The sequence below is a fragment of the Heterocephalus glaber genome, unplaced genomic scaffold (assembly GCF_053883595.1).
Source record: "Heterocephalus glaber isolate CG9 unplaced genomic scaffold, H.glaber_assembly_v1.0 deba00001572, whole genome shotgun sequence".
Taxonomy (NCBI): Eukaryota; Metazoa; Chordata; class Mammalia; order Rodentia; family Bathyergidae; genus Heterocephalus; species Heterocephalus glaber.
Window position 1 is genome coordinate 14,459,775 of NW_028258357.1, and position 13,945 is coordinate 14,473,719.

A 13,945-nucleotide genomic window follows, 5' to 3' on the forward strand; every position below is an offset into this window, starting at 1 on the left:
TGTCCTGGCCAGTGCCTGCCAAGCTGTGCCAAGTCATCTCACTGTACCCCAGCAAGATCTCAGCTGTAAATTACAGAGGAAAACGTGCAGTTGGGATAAAGAGTAGGTAACTGGTCTTAGAGAGCCGGAGGATCCCAGCCAGCTGCTGTGTCCCCCACCTGGGGTCAGCACTGGCAGAAACTGAGAAGCCCAGATAAATGGGAGTGCAGAGGAAGACAGAAAGGAGGGGCTCGTGGTAGCTTTTTGTCACTGTGACTGAGTACCTGAGAAAGTCAGCTTGAAAGAGAAAGATTTATTTTGGCTTACGATTTCAGAGGTTTCAGTCCATGGTTGCTGGTTCCCATGGTTTACACCCTAAGGTAAGGCCCTAAACACCACAGCTGTTCACCTCATAGCAACCAGGAAAAGAGGAGGAAGGGGTGGGGAAAGGGGAGGAAAGAAGGAAGAGATGAGCTGGGAAGAAGAGAGAAGAGGAAGAGGAAGGGGGGAAAGAAGGGGAACCAAGGCCCAGCATACCCTCGAAGGACATACCCTGCGTGTCCTGCTTCCTCCAATCAGGCTCCTCCTGTAAGTTCCTCCCGCCTCTCAGTGGTGCCAACAGCTGGGTACCAAGCCCCAACACAGGAGGCTTTGGGGGTATTCCAGATCCAAACTGTGGCGGAGCAGTGTGCTTGCAAAGTGGGCTGATTGTCCTCAAGAGGACAGCGCTCAATTTAGAATAAAGAAAGGCATTGAAACACCTGATAAAATTTTAGATATTCAAAATGAGGTTTGGACAGAGGAAAGGAATAGAAAAGTGCTTTCTAATGAGAAAGCAAAGTGACTTGGGCGTGTTCTCTTTCACAGGTAGAAGCTAAAAGAGTTTGGGCTGAAGGTAGAGTAGTGATTACTAGTGGTTGGGGGGCTGGGGAATGGGCACCAAGTATGCAGGGAGAGAAGGCATGGTTCTGGGGGGTTCTGCAGCACAGAGGGGTGACAGTATATATTTTATAAAGATTAGGACAATTCCAAGGTTACGAGCAGAAAGGCATGAGGAGAGGGCAGTGCTAATCACCTTGATTTGATTAATGTATGCTCTGTGCATGTGTTGAAATGTCACACCAAGCCTAGTAGTGTGTGCAAGACATGTTCATATAAAGGTACAAAATTGATTTGAGGAATTTTTCTTAAAGATCTCTAATATTTCTTTCTTTCCTAAACCGAGTTGGGAGCGGTGAGTTAAATGAAGTTAAGCTGATGAAACACTGTAACTTAAAGCGGGCTTCTGGGGGCACAAGCAAGTATCAGGCAGCATGAGACACGATCTCACTTTTGTATCAACACTTTCGTGAGCTTGTCATTAATGAGAGCCACAGTCGCCAGCTGAATTATATGCCTTTACAGTGACGTCCACATAAGCTGGACTTTATCGTACCTGTGTGTTAGGATTGTCAGGATTCTAGGCACCAAGGAATTCATTTAGAGGAAAAGTCGCTTTTACCTTTTCCTGCTAGAGAGAAGTCCCTGGACTGGCTGATGTGGACAGTGATGGCGGTCACCGAAGGGTATGCCCCGGTCACAGGGTTAGAACTTTTTCCTTCTCCAACCTCTCAAAGGGCAGAATCTGTAGCTGGACAGGTGTGGAAAGATACAGTGCCCAGTGGTATGTGAAAGCCAGTGTAAAGGATGAAACTCGGTTTCATCACAATTAAAATAAACAGCGGAACGGAAGTCGGGGACACAGTCGAGCACAGTCCCATGACCCGGGGCCTGTGGAGGCAAAGGAGCAGTCCTGAGCGTGGGGGACAGGGGACTGGGCCAGTGCTGGGCAGTGCCTGAGCCCCAAGTCACCGGCCAGCCCCCCCCCCCCACCGGCTGCCCCCTGGCTCTGCTGGGCTGGGGCTGTCCAAGGCTCCCTGCTCCCCGTTCTCGCCTGTTTCCCTCTCCGCTTTCCTTCTTCTGCCTCCGCCCTAGCGTCCCTTGGCTGCCACTCAGCCCCTTGTGACCCCCGTGTCTGGGTGCTCTGTGGTCCCCCTCATCCGGCGGTAGCCATTTTCCAGTCCAGACGTGCCTCAGCATCAGGCATCTGAGCTCTCATGGGACACGTGTGTAAACACACATGTGGGTGTGTAACAGTCAGCTTTCATCGAGGCGTGACTGCGTAACAAGCCATCCCAGGAGTCCTTGGCTACAGCAGCACTTGTTTTTTTTCTCGCAGGCAGGGATGCTGCTCCTGACCCTGGGTGGGTGGATGTTGGCTCTGGGCTGGCTGAGTTGGGTCCTGGGTCCGGTTCTGGGGGAGCAGATTATGGCAGTCACGGAGCCTGGGAGGGACGGTCCCGGGCTGATGCCTCTTCAGACCTGGCTCAGAATGGGCCTATCACTTCCTCCACACCAGGTCCCAGGGCGGGGCTCAGGTGTCAGTGGGGTGGGAGTGGGGGAGGGGGAGCTGGGGCACTGGGGACCCCATCCTGGCCTTGCTCCCTGTGCTGGGCTCGCAGTGCCGTGGACAGTAGTCCAGGACACACTTGGAGCTCTGCAGGGCGCGGCTGCTGGGAGTGTGATGTAAAGTCCCGGGCGGGGGTGGGGGGGTGGGGGGTGGGGTTGGGTTCTTTTGTCGCCCAGCTGCCCTGCGGGAACATGCTGGAGGGAGGTGATGGCCGGGCACTCTGCCGTTTGTCACCTTAGCAGGAGGACCAGTGGCACCCTCTGCCCAGAGCATTGCACTCCCCGGCTCTCTGTCCCCCGAACAGTTCCTCTGAGCATCCGTGTCTAGGGTTTCAAGGGTATTTCCTTATTTATTATTGGTCTTTTGAGACAGTGTCTTGCTATGTAGCTCGGGCTGGCCCTGAACTCACCAGGTAGCCCAGGCAGCCCTGGAATTCACATGGATCCTCCTGCCTCAGCCTCCTGAGTGCTGGTGTGACAGCTGTGTGCCACCTCACATGGCTTAAAGTTTCAAAGAAAAGTAAAAGCTTAGCTTAGCCAAGTGTTTGGCCCAGAAGACACTAAGAATCGGAGACAACTGTTAGCAATTCCTGGCATCGGGGGCGGGCGAGAAGAAGGTGCGTGAAGAGCCGTGCCCGAGGGCGCTGCTGTGGCACCCTCGCTCAGAGACATGGGGTGGCCATGCGAAGGGGAACATCTCGGATCTGGGTCCCCAGGGGGAGGCGGGCAGGGAGGCCATGGCTGGTGCCGGACTCTGGCGGCTCCAGCTCGGACGCAGTGGGCGCGTGGAGTCCTGGAGCTGGCCAAGGCGCAGGCGCAGAGCTGTCCTCCTGGCTTCCGGGTCTCCCAGCCTTCACGCCTTCCTCCCTGTGCCTTTGTCACTGTCGCTGTCAGCCTCTGTCCCCTGCCGTGATGGGGGGGGCTCCCCATTTCTTATCCCAGCCACGGAGGGTCGCTTTGGAATCCGCACTCATTGTTGTGAATATTTTGGGTCAGTACTCATTTTTATGAATATCCTCCCTGCCTGAAGTTGAGAAATCCCAGCAGGCCCCACGTGAGGAGTTCAGCAGGCTCCAGAGCTAGGGAAGCATCTCAGGCAGGAGGACCAGCACTTAAAAAATTTGGGGGAAAACCCTGTGGCCGCTTGCAACATGTCAAGTGCTTAGGAAAATGAAAGTGTCTTCAAAAGGCAGTGACTGATTCTTCATAGCCACTACATCGACTGACTTGTCACCTACTACCCCGGTCATGGTGCTGGGATATGAGCTTCCTGGCCACGCGTAATGCAGCTAAGCCTCTTCTTCAGAAAGCTCACGTGACAGGAAGGGACTCTTCCTGCATCCATGACTTTACTGCAGCCTCGTGGCCCCAGGCCCCTGCAAACGACCTCAGCTTGGAGGCCAGCGTTTCACGGGTGAAGCCATCAGCCAGGCCGGAAGGGGCACTCCTGCAAGCTTCAGTGAGGGAGAATGGGCAGGGACCCCTTCCACGGGGGTTGCCTCGCAGGGTCACAGGGGTCGCCTCGCAGGGTCACAGGGGTTTCCTATGTTCTTACAGAAATGCAGCCAGAAAGCAAGCCCGGGCAGGGCGGCCCTCGGGCCGGCCCGGGCCACGCCACACCCCTCCCTGACCTGCCCCTCTCCCGCAGGTATGGAGAGTGCAATCACCCTGTGGCAGTTCCTGTTGCAGTTGCTGCTGGACCAGAAGCACGAGCACCTCATCTGCTGGACCTCCAGCGATGGTGAGTTCAAGCTCCTCAAGGCGGAGGAGGTGGCCAAGCTGTGGGGGCTCCGGAAGAACAAGACAAACATGAACTACGACAAGCTGAGCAGAGCACTGCGCTACTACTACGACAAGGTGAGCCCTGGGCCCTGGGGCCTGCGGGCGTGGCGCCCCCTTCTGGTTACTGCCGGGAATGAAATAGAGGTGGGCGAGGCCTTTTCTTCTCTTTTCAGGGCTGGGGTGGGGGCTGCTGTAGGGACTTTCGTTTTTCCTTCTCTGGTATCACTAGGGTCAGATTTTCCCCCCTCAGCTTTTTCACCTGCAGTGTGTGGCAGACTGTTGCCAATGAGAGAAATGAGGTGTCAGGAAGTTCTGGGGCTTCCCTAACTTTCCCTTGCTTGGAAACAGAATGAGTGTTAAAGCCTAAAACGTCTGACAGTCACATCTGCTTTGTACTTTTGTCACAAGGGCCTGTCCTGAGGAGTGGTAGTTTGACCACATTTCCTTGCTTCCCTCTCTCCCTCGCTCTTTCTTTCTTTTCCTTCCCTTTCTCTCTGCCTCCCTCTCCTCCCTTCCTTCCTCGATTCTGTCTCTATCTCTCTCTATTTCTGTCTCTATCTCTCTTTCCTTTTTTGCAGTGCTGGAGCTCAAACTCAGGGCCTTGGTGCTGATCTACAATCCCAGCCCCTTTTTCCTTTTTATTTCCAGGCAGCTTCTCTCTTAAGTCCCTAAGTTGTCCCAGCTGGGCTTCAATTTGCGATCCTCCTGCCTCAGCCTCTCTGAATGCTAGGATTACAGGCGTGCATCATAATACCCGATAAGTGCATGGCTTTTAAGCCCATAGATCTTAGTGCCCCACTCATAGAATGAGAATAATAATAATGCTGATGGGATTTGCAGCGTGGCAAGAAACTTCTCTAATTTTCTAAGTCACAGAGATTCAACAGAATGCTTTGCTAAGTAAAAATAGACCCCAGTTGCTAAAGCCAGAAAAGTTGGAGTGAGTTTTGAGCCTGTGAGGACAGAATTGCTGCGCTTTAGGATCACCGTTTCAGGCCTATGATTGTTTACTGTGTCTGTTTGAATCTGTTGTTGCTGAATATTAAGTCTCCTAGACAAGCAGGCTCCAAGGCGTAATAACCGCACACTTCTGCTCTGGCTTTCCGGTTCATATTGAAAGGTGAATTAAACACTGATTTAAATATTAGGTCCGGATCTATATTTAGTGCCTTCTCTCTGCCAACCTCTTTGGAATCGAAGACGTAAGGATTACACATTTCAGGAAGTGAAGACATCATTAATTATAAAGTATTCCTTTATATGATCGTAATTGCATATGATTATGTCATTGCAATGCTAAAGGTGCTTTCCTTTAATGTGGCAATTAATTAATCCTGATGAATGCAGAGCCACAGTAAGCTGTAAAAGCACTTCCTGCTAATTGCCCTGGCTGGGAGCCAAGCAGATGGCAGACTGTCTTGCCTTTCCCCCAGGTTCTTAGTTATACCATGGGAATCGGCCGTGAGGGGAAACAGTCCTGGTTGTGCCTGCTGGCAGAGTGCCCAGAGGCTTGGCATTTTCATTGTTTAAAGTCAAGGTGTCAAAGAGAAGAAGCTTTGTTTCTCCTGGTGCCCGGCCAGGTTCGGGGTATGGCTCTGTGGCGATTCCAGGCTGGATGGAAGTGACTGTTCAGGTCTACAGAGCCCTCACCGCTGAGCTGATCTCAGATCTGCAGAGAAAGCTGTCTTGGAGGCCCCGGCCAGCTATGTGGCTGGCACTTCCTCTCAGGCGTCCACCGTATTAAGCTGAGCACTTCCTGTTCTGCTGTCCTTTAAACCGGATGCCAAGCCCGTGAGGCAGGTCCTGCTGTCAGCCTGCTCCTTATGCAAATGAGAACGCAGACTGAGAAACCCGCCTAGGCTTCTTGGGCCAGGAAGTGGCAGAGCCTGGATTTCAACCCAGCTGGGCTGCACATGCTCCTTCCAAAGGCCCCTGCCTTCCTTTGGGGATATTCATTTCCTCTGCCTTTGAATATCTGAGTTCTGGAGACTGAGGCAGGAGGATTGCCTCGGTTTCGGAGGCAGCCCAGGCTCCATACTGAATTCAAGGGTGGCCTGAACTATATAGCCAGAGCCTGTCTCAAAACAAAACAAAACACACAATAAGACTTTAGTAATGGACAGTCCCAGCCAGTGCTGTGGATCAGGTTGATTTCCACATCCGGGGCCCAGGCTTGCCTTGTTCCTTTCCATATGAAATGTCCCTAAGGGATGTGTAAGACTGAAAGACTATGCCAGCCTGTTTCCGGTGCTGTACCAACAGACCCCAGGCTGAGTGCTCTATAAAGTGGAGAGGTTTAGTTAGAAAACTGCTGTAGAGAATTGGGAGCCATGGTACCTCGGCTGCTGCCAGCCTGGGCTGTCACCACACCAGGGATGACATCACGGCAGGAGCACGGGTGAGAAGGAGATGCCAGGTGAGACAGGAAGCCGGAGAGGCCCAGGGTCGGGCTGGCTCTTGGGTAACAACCCCTTCACAGGGGGACTGAGGAGCCCCTCCCAGGGCTGCATCCCGAAACCTCATTAGTGCACCAGGTCCCGCCCCTTAGGGTCCCCCCCCACCAGACGTCAAATAGGAGAGAAAGGAGAGGGAGGAGAGGGAGGAGGAAGAGGAGAGGGCCCAAGAGGAAGGAGGAGGAGAAAAACACAAGGAAGGTGGCAAAGGTGTTCTTTTTTTTTTTTTTTGGTACTGGGGATCGAACTCAGGTCCCTGCGCTTGCGCAGCAGGTGGCGAAACCACTGAGCTAAATCCCCCACCCCAGGCCAGGCACATGTTCCTTTACACTGGGGTCCACACTGGATGCAGCCGGCGTGGCTCCGGGGCGAGGTGTGGAAAGGACCTGGCCCGAGCTGCTGATGCCTGGCCATTTGTCCTCCGAGTTGTGGTCGCCCTTTCACTCTAGGCTGCGAGCCACGCGTCCTTCAGTGTCCTAATGGGGAGGTGTCCCCCCCAGAGCAGACAAGCATGGGAACATCTTTCTTTTTATATGTTCTGGGTATAGCTTAGCTCATTCCAGAATTTAGAAAATGGAAATGTATGCAAAAGTGTGCAGAAGACACCAGAGGGGAAGACGAGGTCCCACAGTGCAGTTCAGACTGGCCTTGAACTCAGTGTAGCCCAGGCTGGCCTCGAACTTGTGAACTTGTGGCAGTCTTCCTGCCTCAGCCTCCCAAATGCTGGGATTACAATCGTGCCCCCCCCCCCCCCCGCCGACATCCCGGGCTTCAATCACTATTCTGACAAATTCAGATTAAGTGCAAAGAAAAAAAGTAAAACCTTCACACCACGTCCCTGGTGGGTTCCCTGGGAAAGTGGGCATGATGAGAACCCGTGGCTTGGCCTGGGGATCAGGAGAGAGGATGTGTGCAAGGGGCCCAGCATAGCAGCAGGCTGAGGCAGCGCACACTCCGTGGGTGGGAACCAATTTAGCCTTTGTGTGGATAAATCCTCCCGCATGGTGTTATGGTTTATATGGGTGCGTCTTCATAGAACCACGTGTTGCTGGAGCACCTACCTCAGCTGGTGTCTGGCACATAATAGTTGCTCAGTAAATGCTAAACAAAGGAGCAAAAGTGTAAGATACGGAAGTGTACACTACTCAAGTACAAATCACTTGTGTAAATGAAAGTTACATAAGCTTAAGGAAAAACTGCCTTGTGGTTATTGAGGGCTCTGTAACCGATTGCTGCAGGCAAGGGTGACTTGAAACACCCGAAATGTCTTCTCTCATTCCTGGAGCTTCTCATCCAAAGCCAAGGTTTCAGCAAGCCCGGGCGCCCTTGAGGCACAGGGCGGAAGCCTTCCTCCCCTCTTCTGTCCCTGTCCCAGCCTCTGCACTGTGTGCCTCGTGGCACAAGCCTGTAATCCCAGCGCTCAGGAGGCTGAGGCTGGAGGGTGTCCATGAGTTTGAGGCCAGCCTGCACTACTACCTAGTGAGACCCTGTCTTGAAAACAAATCCTGGGAAGTGCTGGAGTGGACACGATACTCGCACCTTCCAGGACAGACCCGGAGCAAACGCTGTACAGAGGCATGTTGGGGACCCGACCTGGGCCTTAAGGACTGAGGACGAGTTTCCCAGCTGGAAGAGATAGGAAGGAATCTGCCAAGGTGGGAGGAGCGTGTGCTAAGCCAGGGAGTGTGGAAGAGCTGGAGGTGGCCAAGCCGGGCATTCTTAGTTAGAGACTGCGGGAGCGATGCGGGCCGTGTGGGCATGGGTGGTGGAGTAGAGTAACGTACCCAGCCGCAGTCTGTGCTTTCTGGTGAGAGCCAGTGACGAGTTGAGCAGCAAGTGCCATGATCGGATTTGCATTTTAAAATAAAAACCTGGATCTTCGCTTACTCCTCTTGATGTTGACTGCCTGGCGCTCAGAAATCACGGGTCCCGTAGCCCGTTTTCCCCCGGGAGTGAGCCCGTCATGCTGCAGCTTCGGGAGCTCAGGCCTCCCGGGACCCCGGTGCACAGGAAGAGGTAGGGGAGCCGAGTTGGCAAAGGCGGGCGGCTGTGTGCTGCCCTCAGGATGGAGCATGGGACTGCAAGTCGCTGCAGAGCGACCTGGCACCCACCCTCATCCTTGCCCACCCAGGAACCTGTAGTCCTGTTGCTGCAGGTGGTGAATTCCGTCCCGGGGTGCTGAACCCCCAGATGAACACGGAGCTGGGGTGGAAAGTCCCCCAGGGCCACAGCCTCTCCTCAGGCCGCCCCAAACGGCCCGGACTCCATCGGAAGGGATTTGGGAGACAGCAGTCGCTGTCATCGGCAGCCTGGCCCTGGAAGCCAAACACATCAACTTTGCAGCTTAATCGGAGAATGCATTTTAAATCGGTGTGCAATCATGGTGGGGAAATGTCAGTATTATATTAATAACCCATAGCCGAGGTCCCCTGCAGATGCCAAGAAGCACAGGCCTGGCAGAATTCTTTAATTCCCCGAAATAAAGTTGGTAAAGATAAAATGATACACTGTGTCCACACCCGAACTCTCCAGAAGGCCTCGGTTGGCTGAGGAGTCCATAGGCCTGCGACCCCCCTGGACTCTGCAGTGCCCTCCGTGCCTGCCCTGGGCCCGAGTGTCGACAGCCTGTGTCCGCCATGGGTGACTTTACCCGCCTTGTACCGTGTCAGCGGCTCCGGCTCCGTGGTTTGTAGGACAGCAGATGGCAGCTGGGCTTTGTCTGGGGGCGGTGGAGGTAACCAAGGCCTCTCTGCAGGGACCTGGCCCCTCTGCCCCGAGATTACAGCGGCATCTGGGCCAGGCTGCAGGGGAACAGGGCAGACGCTGCATGCTGTTTGGGGGTGCTTCCTGTCTTGCACAGGCTCCTGAGCCAGCTCCCTGTGGCACTCAGCATTCTCCCAAATAGGGCAGTTGCTAAGGAACCAAGAGGAGCGGAGCTCTGGGAGCACCCGCGACGCTGTTGATGAGGGCACTTCTGTGCCCCGCTCGGCTGCCAAAGCTCCCGTGGCCGTGCCAGATCCACTTGCGTCAGGCTGTTGCCCAAGCCCACACCGAGTTCGTCTGTGCCAGCTCCGGTTCCTGTTTTGGGCTTTTCACTGCAGGGAAGAGCAGGGGTGGTGTAGACAGACTGACAGAAACCCTAGCATTCCCATCCCTCCACCCACCACCCACCAGCCCCCAGCCCCCAGCTGCTCTCTTCGGGCCTCTGCCTACCTCCTGCCTGAGCGTGGCTCCTGCCCCGCTCGGCGACAGGAGGAGGGAGCCTCACGTGGATGGAGCATGTTGTTTGAAGTCAAGCACTGCATTGGGTAGTTTCGTGTGCATTTGCTCATTTCTGGGCTCCTGGTGTGCCTGTCCCGGGGTCAGGAATCTGAGGCGGGAGACTGAGTCAGGGAGGTGTAAGGCGAGCCGTAGAGGGCTTGGGAGTCTACCCCATGGCCCACTCCTGCTGAGGGAGCTGCAGGGGCAGACGCAGGTCTGCGGGTGCAGACTGTAGTCTCAGGGTCCTCCTGTTGCTGATCACTCCCCGAGGGCGGGCAGAAGGAAGAGGGCCCCCCTGGTTTTTGATCAAGATGACCGTGGAAGGGGTTCTCTGATCTGGCTGAGGATAGGATGTGCATTTCTGGTGGCCCAGAACCTGGTTCCTAAAGAAACCTGGATCGACGCTGCTGTGCTTCTGCGTGTGGCCCTCCCAGCTCCCTGTGCCCCCAGAAAGACTCCAAAGTTCCTTCCCAATCTGGCCCCCGCCTGACAGCCTAGAGCCCCCCCTCTGGCCCCTCTGAGCATCTCTGGTCTCTCCCTCTGCCACCCGGCCTGGCCCTGGCCCTCCCAACATTGCTCCAGCTGCACCCCCTCTGTCTGAGGGCTCAGCCTGATGCTGGCCGCCCCTGCCCCCATGTCCAGTGTCTGGGCCTCGATGGGGCTGAATAACACAGGGTGGGTGAGTGAGGAACAGGCAGACTCCTCCACAGCAGGGATGGAAGGCATTCTGCCATCTGGAGCTGTCAGCCTAGGAAAGGGCCCGAGAAACCGTCCCACCCACTCTGCCTCTCCTTTGCTAAAGCAGGAGCTCCAAGAAGGGATGATTTTATTTTTTCTTTTTTACTTGTTTTGGTGTGGTGCTGAGTACTGAACTCAGGGCAGTACCACGAGCTTCATCTCCAGTCTGGGAGGTGATTTTTAAGGAAATCGGTGGGAAAGCCAGGCTGAGAACCATCCAAGATCCCCGAGCCCCTGGCTCTCCCAGGCCATCTGCCCCAGAGGGAAGTGGCCACCCCGGCCACAGAGCAAAGTCCTGTAGCACTGCCCTTCCCTGGCAAGGGACACAGGGAGGGCTTGCACTGGGGAAGCAGTTGTGGGTATTTTATTGACTTCAGATGTCCTTGAGTGTTTAAAGAGAGGCGGAAGGGAGACAGGGCTCATCCAGCAAAAAGCACGACCAAGCCAAGAAGGGAAGGGTGGCAGTGCCTTTCAGGTCCAGTCTGGGTGCCAGGGTCCTGCCAGGGCAGCAGGCTTCGCTGCTCTGTTGAGCACCCTTGGGTGCCACGTTGCTCAGGCAGCCCAGGTCAGGGCAGCCAGATTTGGTGAGGCAGTTCACACTGCAGCTTACCACAGCTGGAAAGAAAGCTCAACCAACCTGCAAAGAAAACCTTCCTCCCCCACTGGGAGGCGGCCATTGAGAGACGGAGTTAGAGCCCTTTCTTGGCAGCACGGTATTCTTGGAAGTTTGGAGTGGAGAGCATGTGGGTGTGTGCCAGTGTACGCGCTCCAAGCTTGGGCTTTGGCCAGGATGGCTGGGGTCCCCAAGTCTGATGCTTAGGTCCTGTCACAGCAGGTGCAGCAGGAGGGTAGATCAAGGCTCCCCCAAATCCATGCGTGGGACAGAGGTAACTGTGGAAGGGACTGGAGACTGCCGATGGGGGTGCTCCTCATCCTGGAAGCCGGAAGTCCCACGTCAAGGTGTCGGCGGGGCCACGTGCTCCGGGAAAGACACCTCCTGGCCTCTTCCAGCTCGGTGGCTTCTGGCCATTGGTGGTTTCCCTTGGCTGGTACCCATCTTCCCCTCTTCTGATAAGGACACTACTTTACTAATTTTGTCAATTTAGTGCCTGCTGGAAACCCAGGATGATTCCATTTTGACGGTGTCCTGGATCCATTACACCTGCAGAGACCCTGTTTCTAAACAAGGTCACAGTCTAGGGTTCTGGGTAGATATGAATTTGGGGTACAGCTCACTCCAGGGGGAAGACTGTCCTGCTCAGAAGCAGCTCAGGTCAAGAAGCCAAGGGTACTGGCGCAGGCCTATAATCTCAGGATTTGGGAGGCTGAGGCAGGAGAATTGCTGTGAATTCAAGACAAGCTTGGTTACAGAATGAGTTCAAGGGCAGCTTGAACTACACAGCGAGACCCTGTCTCAAATCCAAACAAAAAGGGAGGAGCTCAGGTTGATGGCACAAAGGGACTGTTTCTTACGGTGCTCCTCAGGGGCACGTGTGAGCAGGCTCTGCCCCAGACAAATTTGCACCCAAGTTTCATGTGCCAGGCGACAGCTCAGGGTCCCCTCCGATTCGGATGGCACAGACCGGGTGGAGGCAGGGCTGCTGCTGCCCACCCAAAGAGCCATAGAGCACTGCCAGGACAGAAGCCACGGTCACCCCTGTCCTGTGCTGTGGAGCCCCGCATGCCTCCCATGGCACAGCGACGGCTCCGTCCGGACCTGACATACAGGATCCTTTGGAAGAAAACTACTGCAGAGGTGTTTTTATTCTCATTTTAGGAGTTGGTAAACTGAGGCCTACAGATGTAGTTTTCCCACAGCCACAGTAAGTTCAGAGGCTGGGATTCGAATCCACGTCTTTCCAAGCCAGTGTTGGCTGCAGGTCCAGCCCCTCAGAACTCCAGGTCTTGCTCTTGTGTGAGCCGCTGTTCTGCCCAGGCCTAAGGGCACTCAGAGGAGGAGGTTGGGCAGGGCGGGCACAACTGCCTGTTGTTTTCCGGGTGAGGTTGGCCTCCGGCGTCCTTCCGGTCTGCCGGTGGGACTAGACCCGGTGCTTCGTGCCGGACCGTGCCATCAAAACTGGCGCCCACCCTGCCCTGTGAGCGGCAGATGGTTCTATTTGTGGTTAAAGCAAAGCCCTTGTGGATAATAAGGCTCTTCCTCGTGAGGAGCTGGAAATAGCTGTCCCTAAGCAAGGCCCTGGCTTCCTTAGCGTGGAGCTGCTTTCCCAGGGTCTCCCCAGTTAGGGTCGCTGTTGCTCCCCAAGGCTGGGCTCCCTGGGGCCAGTGGATCAACTTCAGCAGCAGCCTGTGGGCCAAGTGCCGCTTTCCTGGAAGTGGTTGCTGTGGCTGGGCTTGGCTCTGGATACAGCTGGGTCAGGTTGAGCTCCGCAAGTGACATGCTGTGTGGCCTTGGGCTGCCCTAACTGGACAAGTAACTCATGCTGAATACTATTGTTTAAAAGGCAGAAATGCAGATAAGCAAAGAAATAGCAAAATCACTGCTCAATTTTACTATATACCTTTCAGGATTAATTTTTTGTCCTCCTTTTATTTAAACGTGCATGAACCTGTATACAAAATTATTTCATTACAATAATAATGACATCTCGTGCATGCAGTCATTTTGCACCTAAGAGGTATTTACGGACATGTGAAATGGCGACAGCGTCCTGTTCCCCGCCGTAGGGATGGGTGTCTGGCTCTCCCAGCACTGAACCTCCACGGTGTGGTGGAGAATCGCCTATAACCTCACCGATTAAGCAGGAGCAGTGACTTGGACTTCCTCATCTTCCTCATCTTCCTGGGTGTCACAGGCTGGTTCTGTGTATGCAGTGTGTCCCAAGCCCCTGGAGGTTTGCTGCTGTCCCGCCGCACCTCCCCACCGGCTCCTTCCACCAAGGTTCGGCTCATCCGTGCTGAATGAACGTGCCCCTAACCCCACCATCCCGTGTGTCTGCTGGCTCCCCGAGCCCGGACCTTGGTGACAGGCATGTGGAGCCTGCAGTCCCCGTGATATCCCCTCCGGGCCCAGCCGGGCTGCTCCTCGTATGGGCTTCCTGCTTCCTGCTCTGAGAGTGTTGGGCATGCAGAGCCTCTGCTGTCCGTCCACACTGATCGCTTAACACCGGATTCAGCCGGCAGCTGCTCGCTGAGGGCCGCCCCTCTCCTCCCCCGACCCCGGCATGAATTGGGTTGTGTGAGCTTTTCTTCACAGTGGACATCAAGTGCAGGCCACCATGTTAGGCATGATGTACTCTAAGCCTCGAGTCCATTTCTTGTGTGAC

General features: G+C 55.0%; 1 protein-coding gene across 3 annotated transcripts in view; it reads left to right on the plus strand.

Annotated features, from left to right (window-relative positions):
• The window catches only part of Elk3 (ETS transcription factor ELK3), a 55,326-nt gene that overhangs the window by 20,640 nt on the left and 20,741 nt on the right, over positions 1–13,945 (plus strand). For all 3 annotated transcript variants that reach the window (XR_205262.3, XM_004844904.3, XM_021258447.2), the window contains exon 2: positions 4,076–4,284. Coding sequence is in view for 2 of the 3 variants with exons in the window: in XM_004844904.3 (XP_004844961.2) it covers positions 4,078–4,284 (207 nt within the window). In the remaining variant the exon portion in view is untranslated. The remainder of the gene's footprint in view (positions 1–4,075; positions 4,285–13,945) is intronic.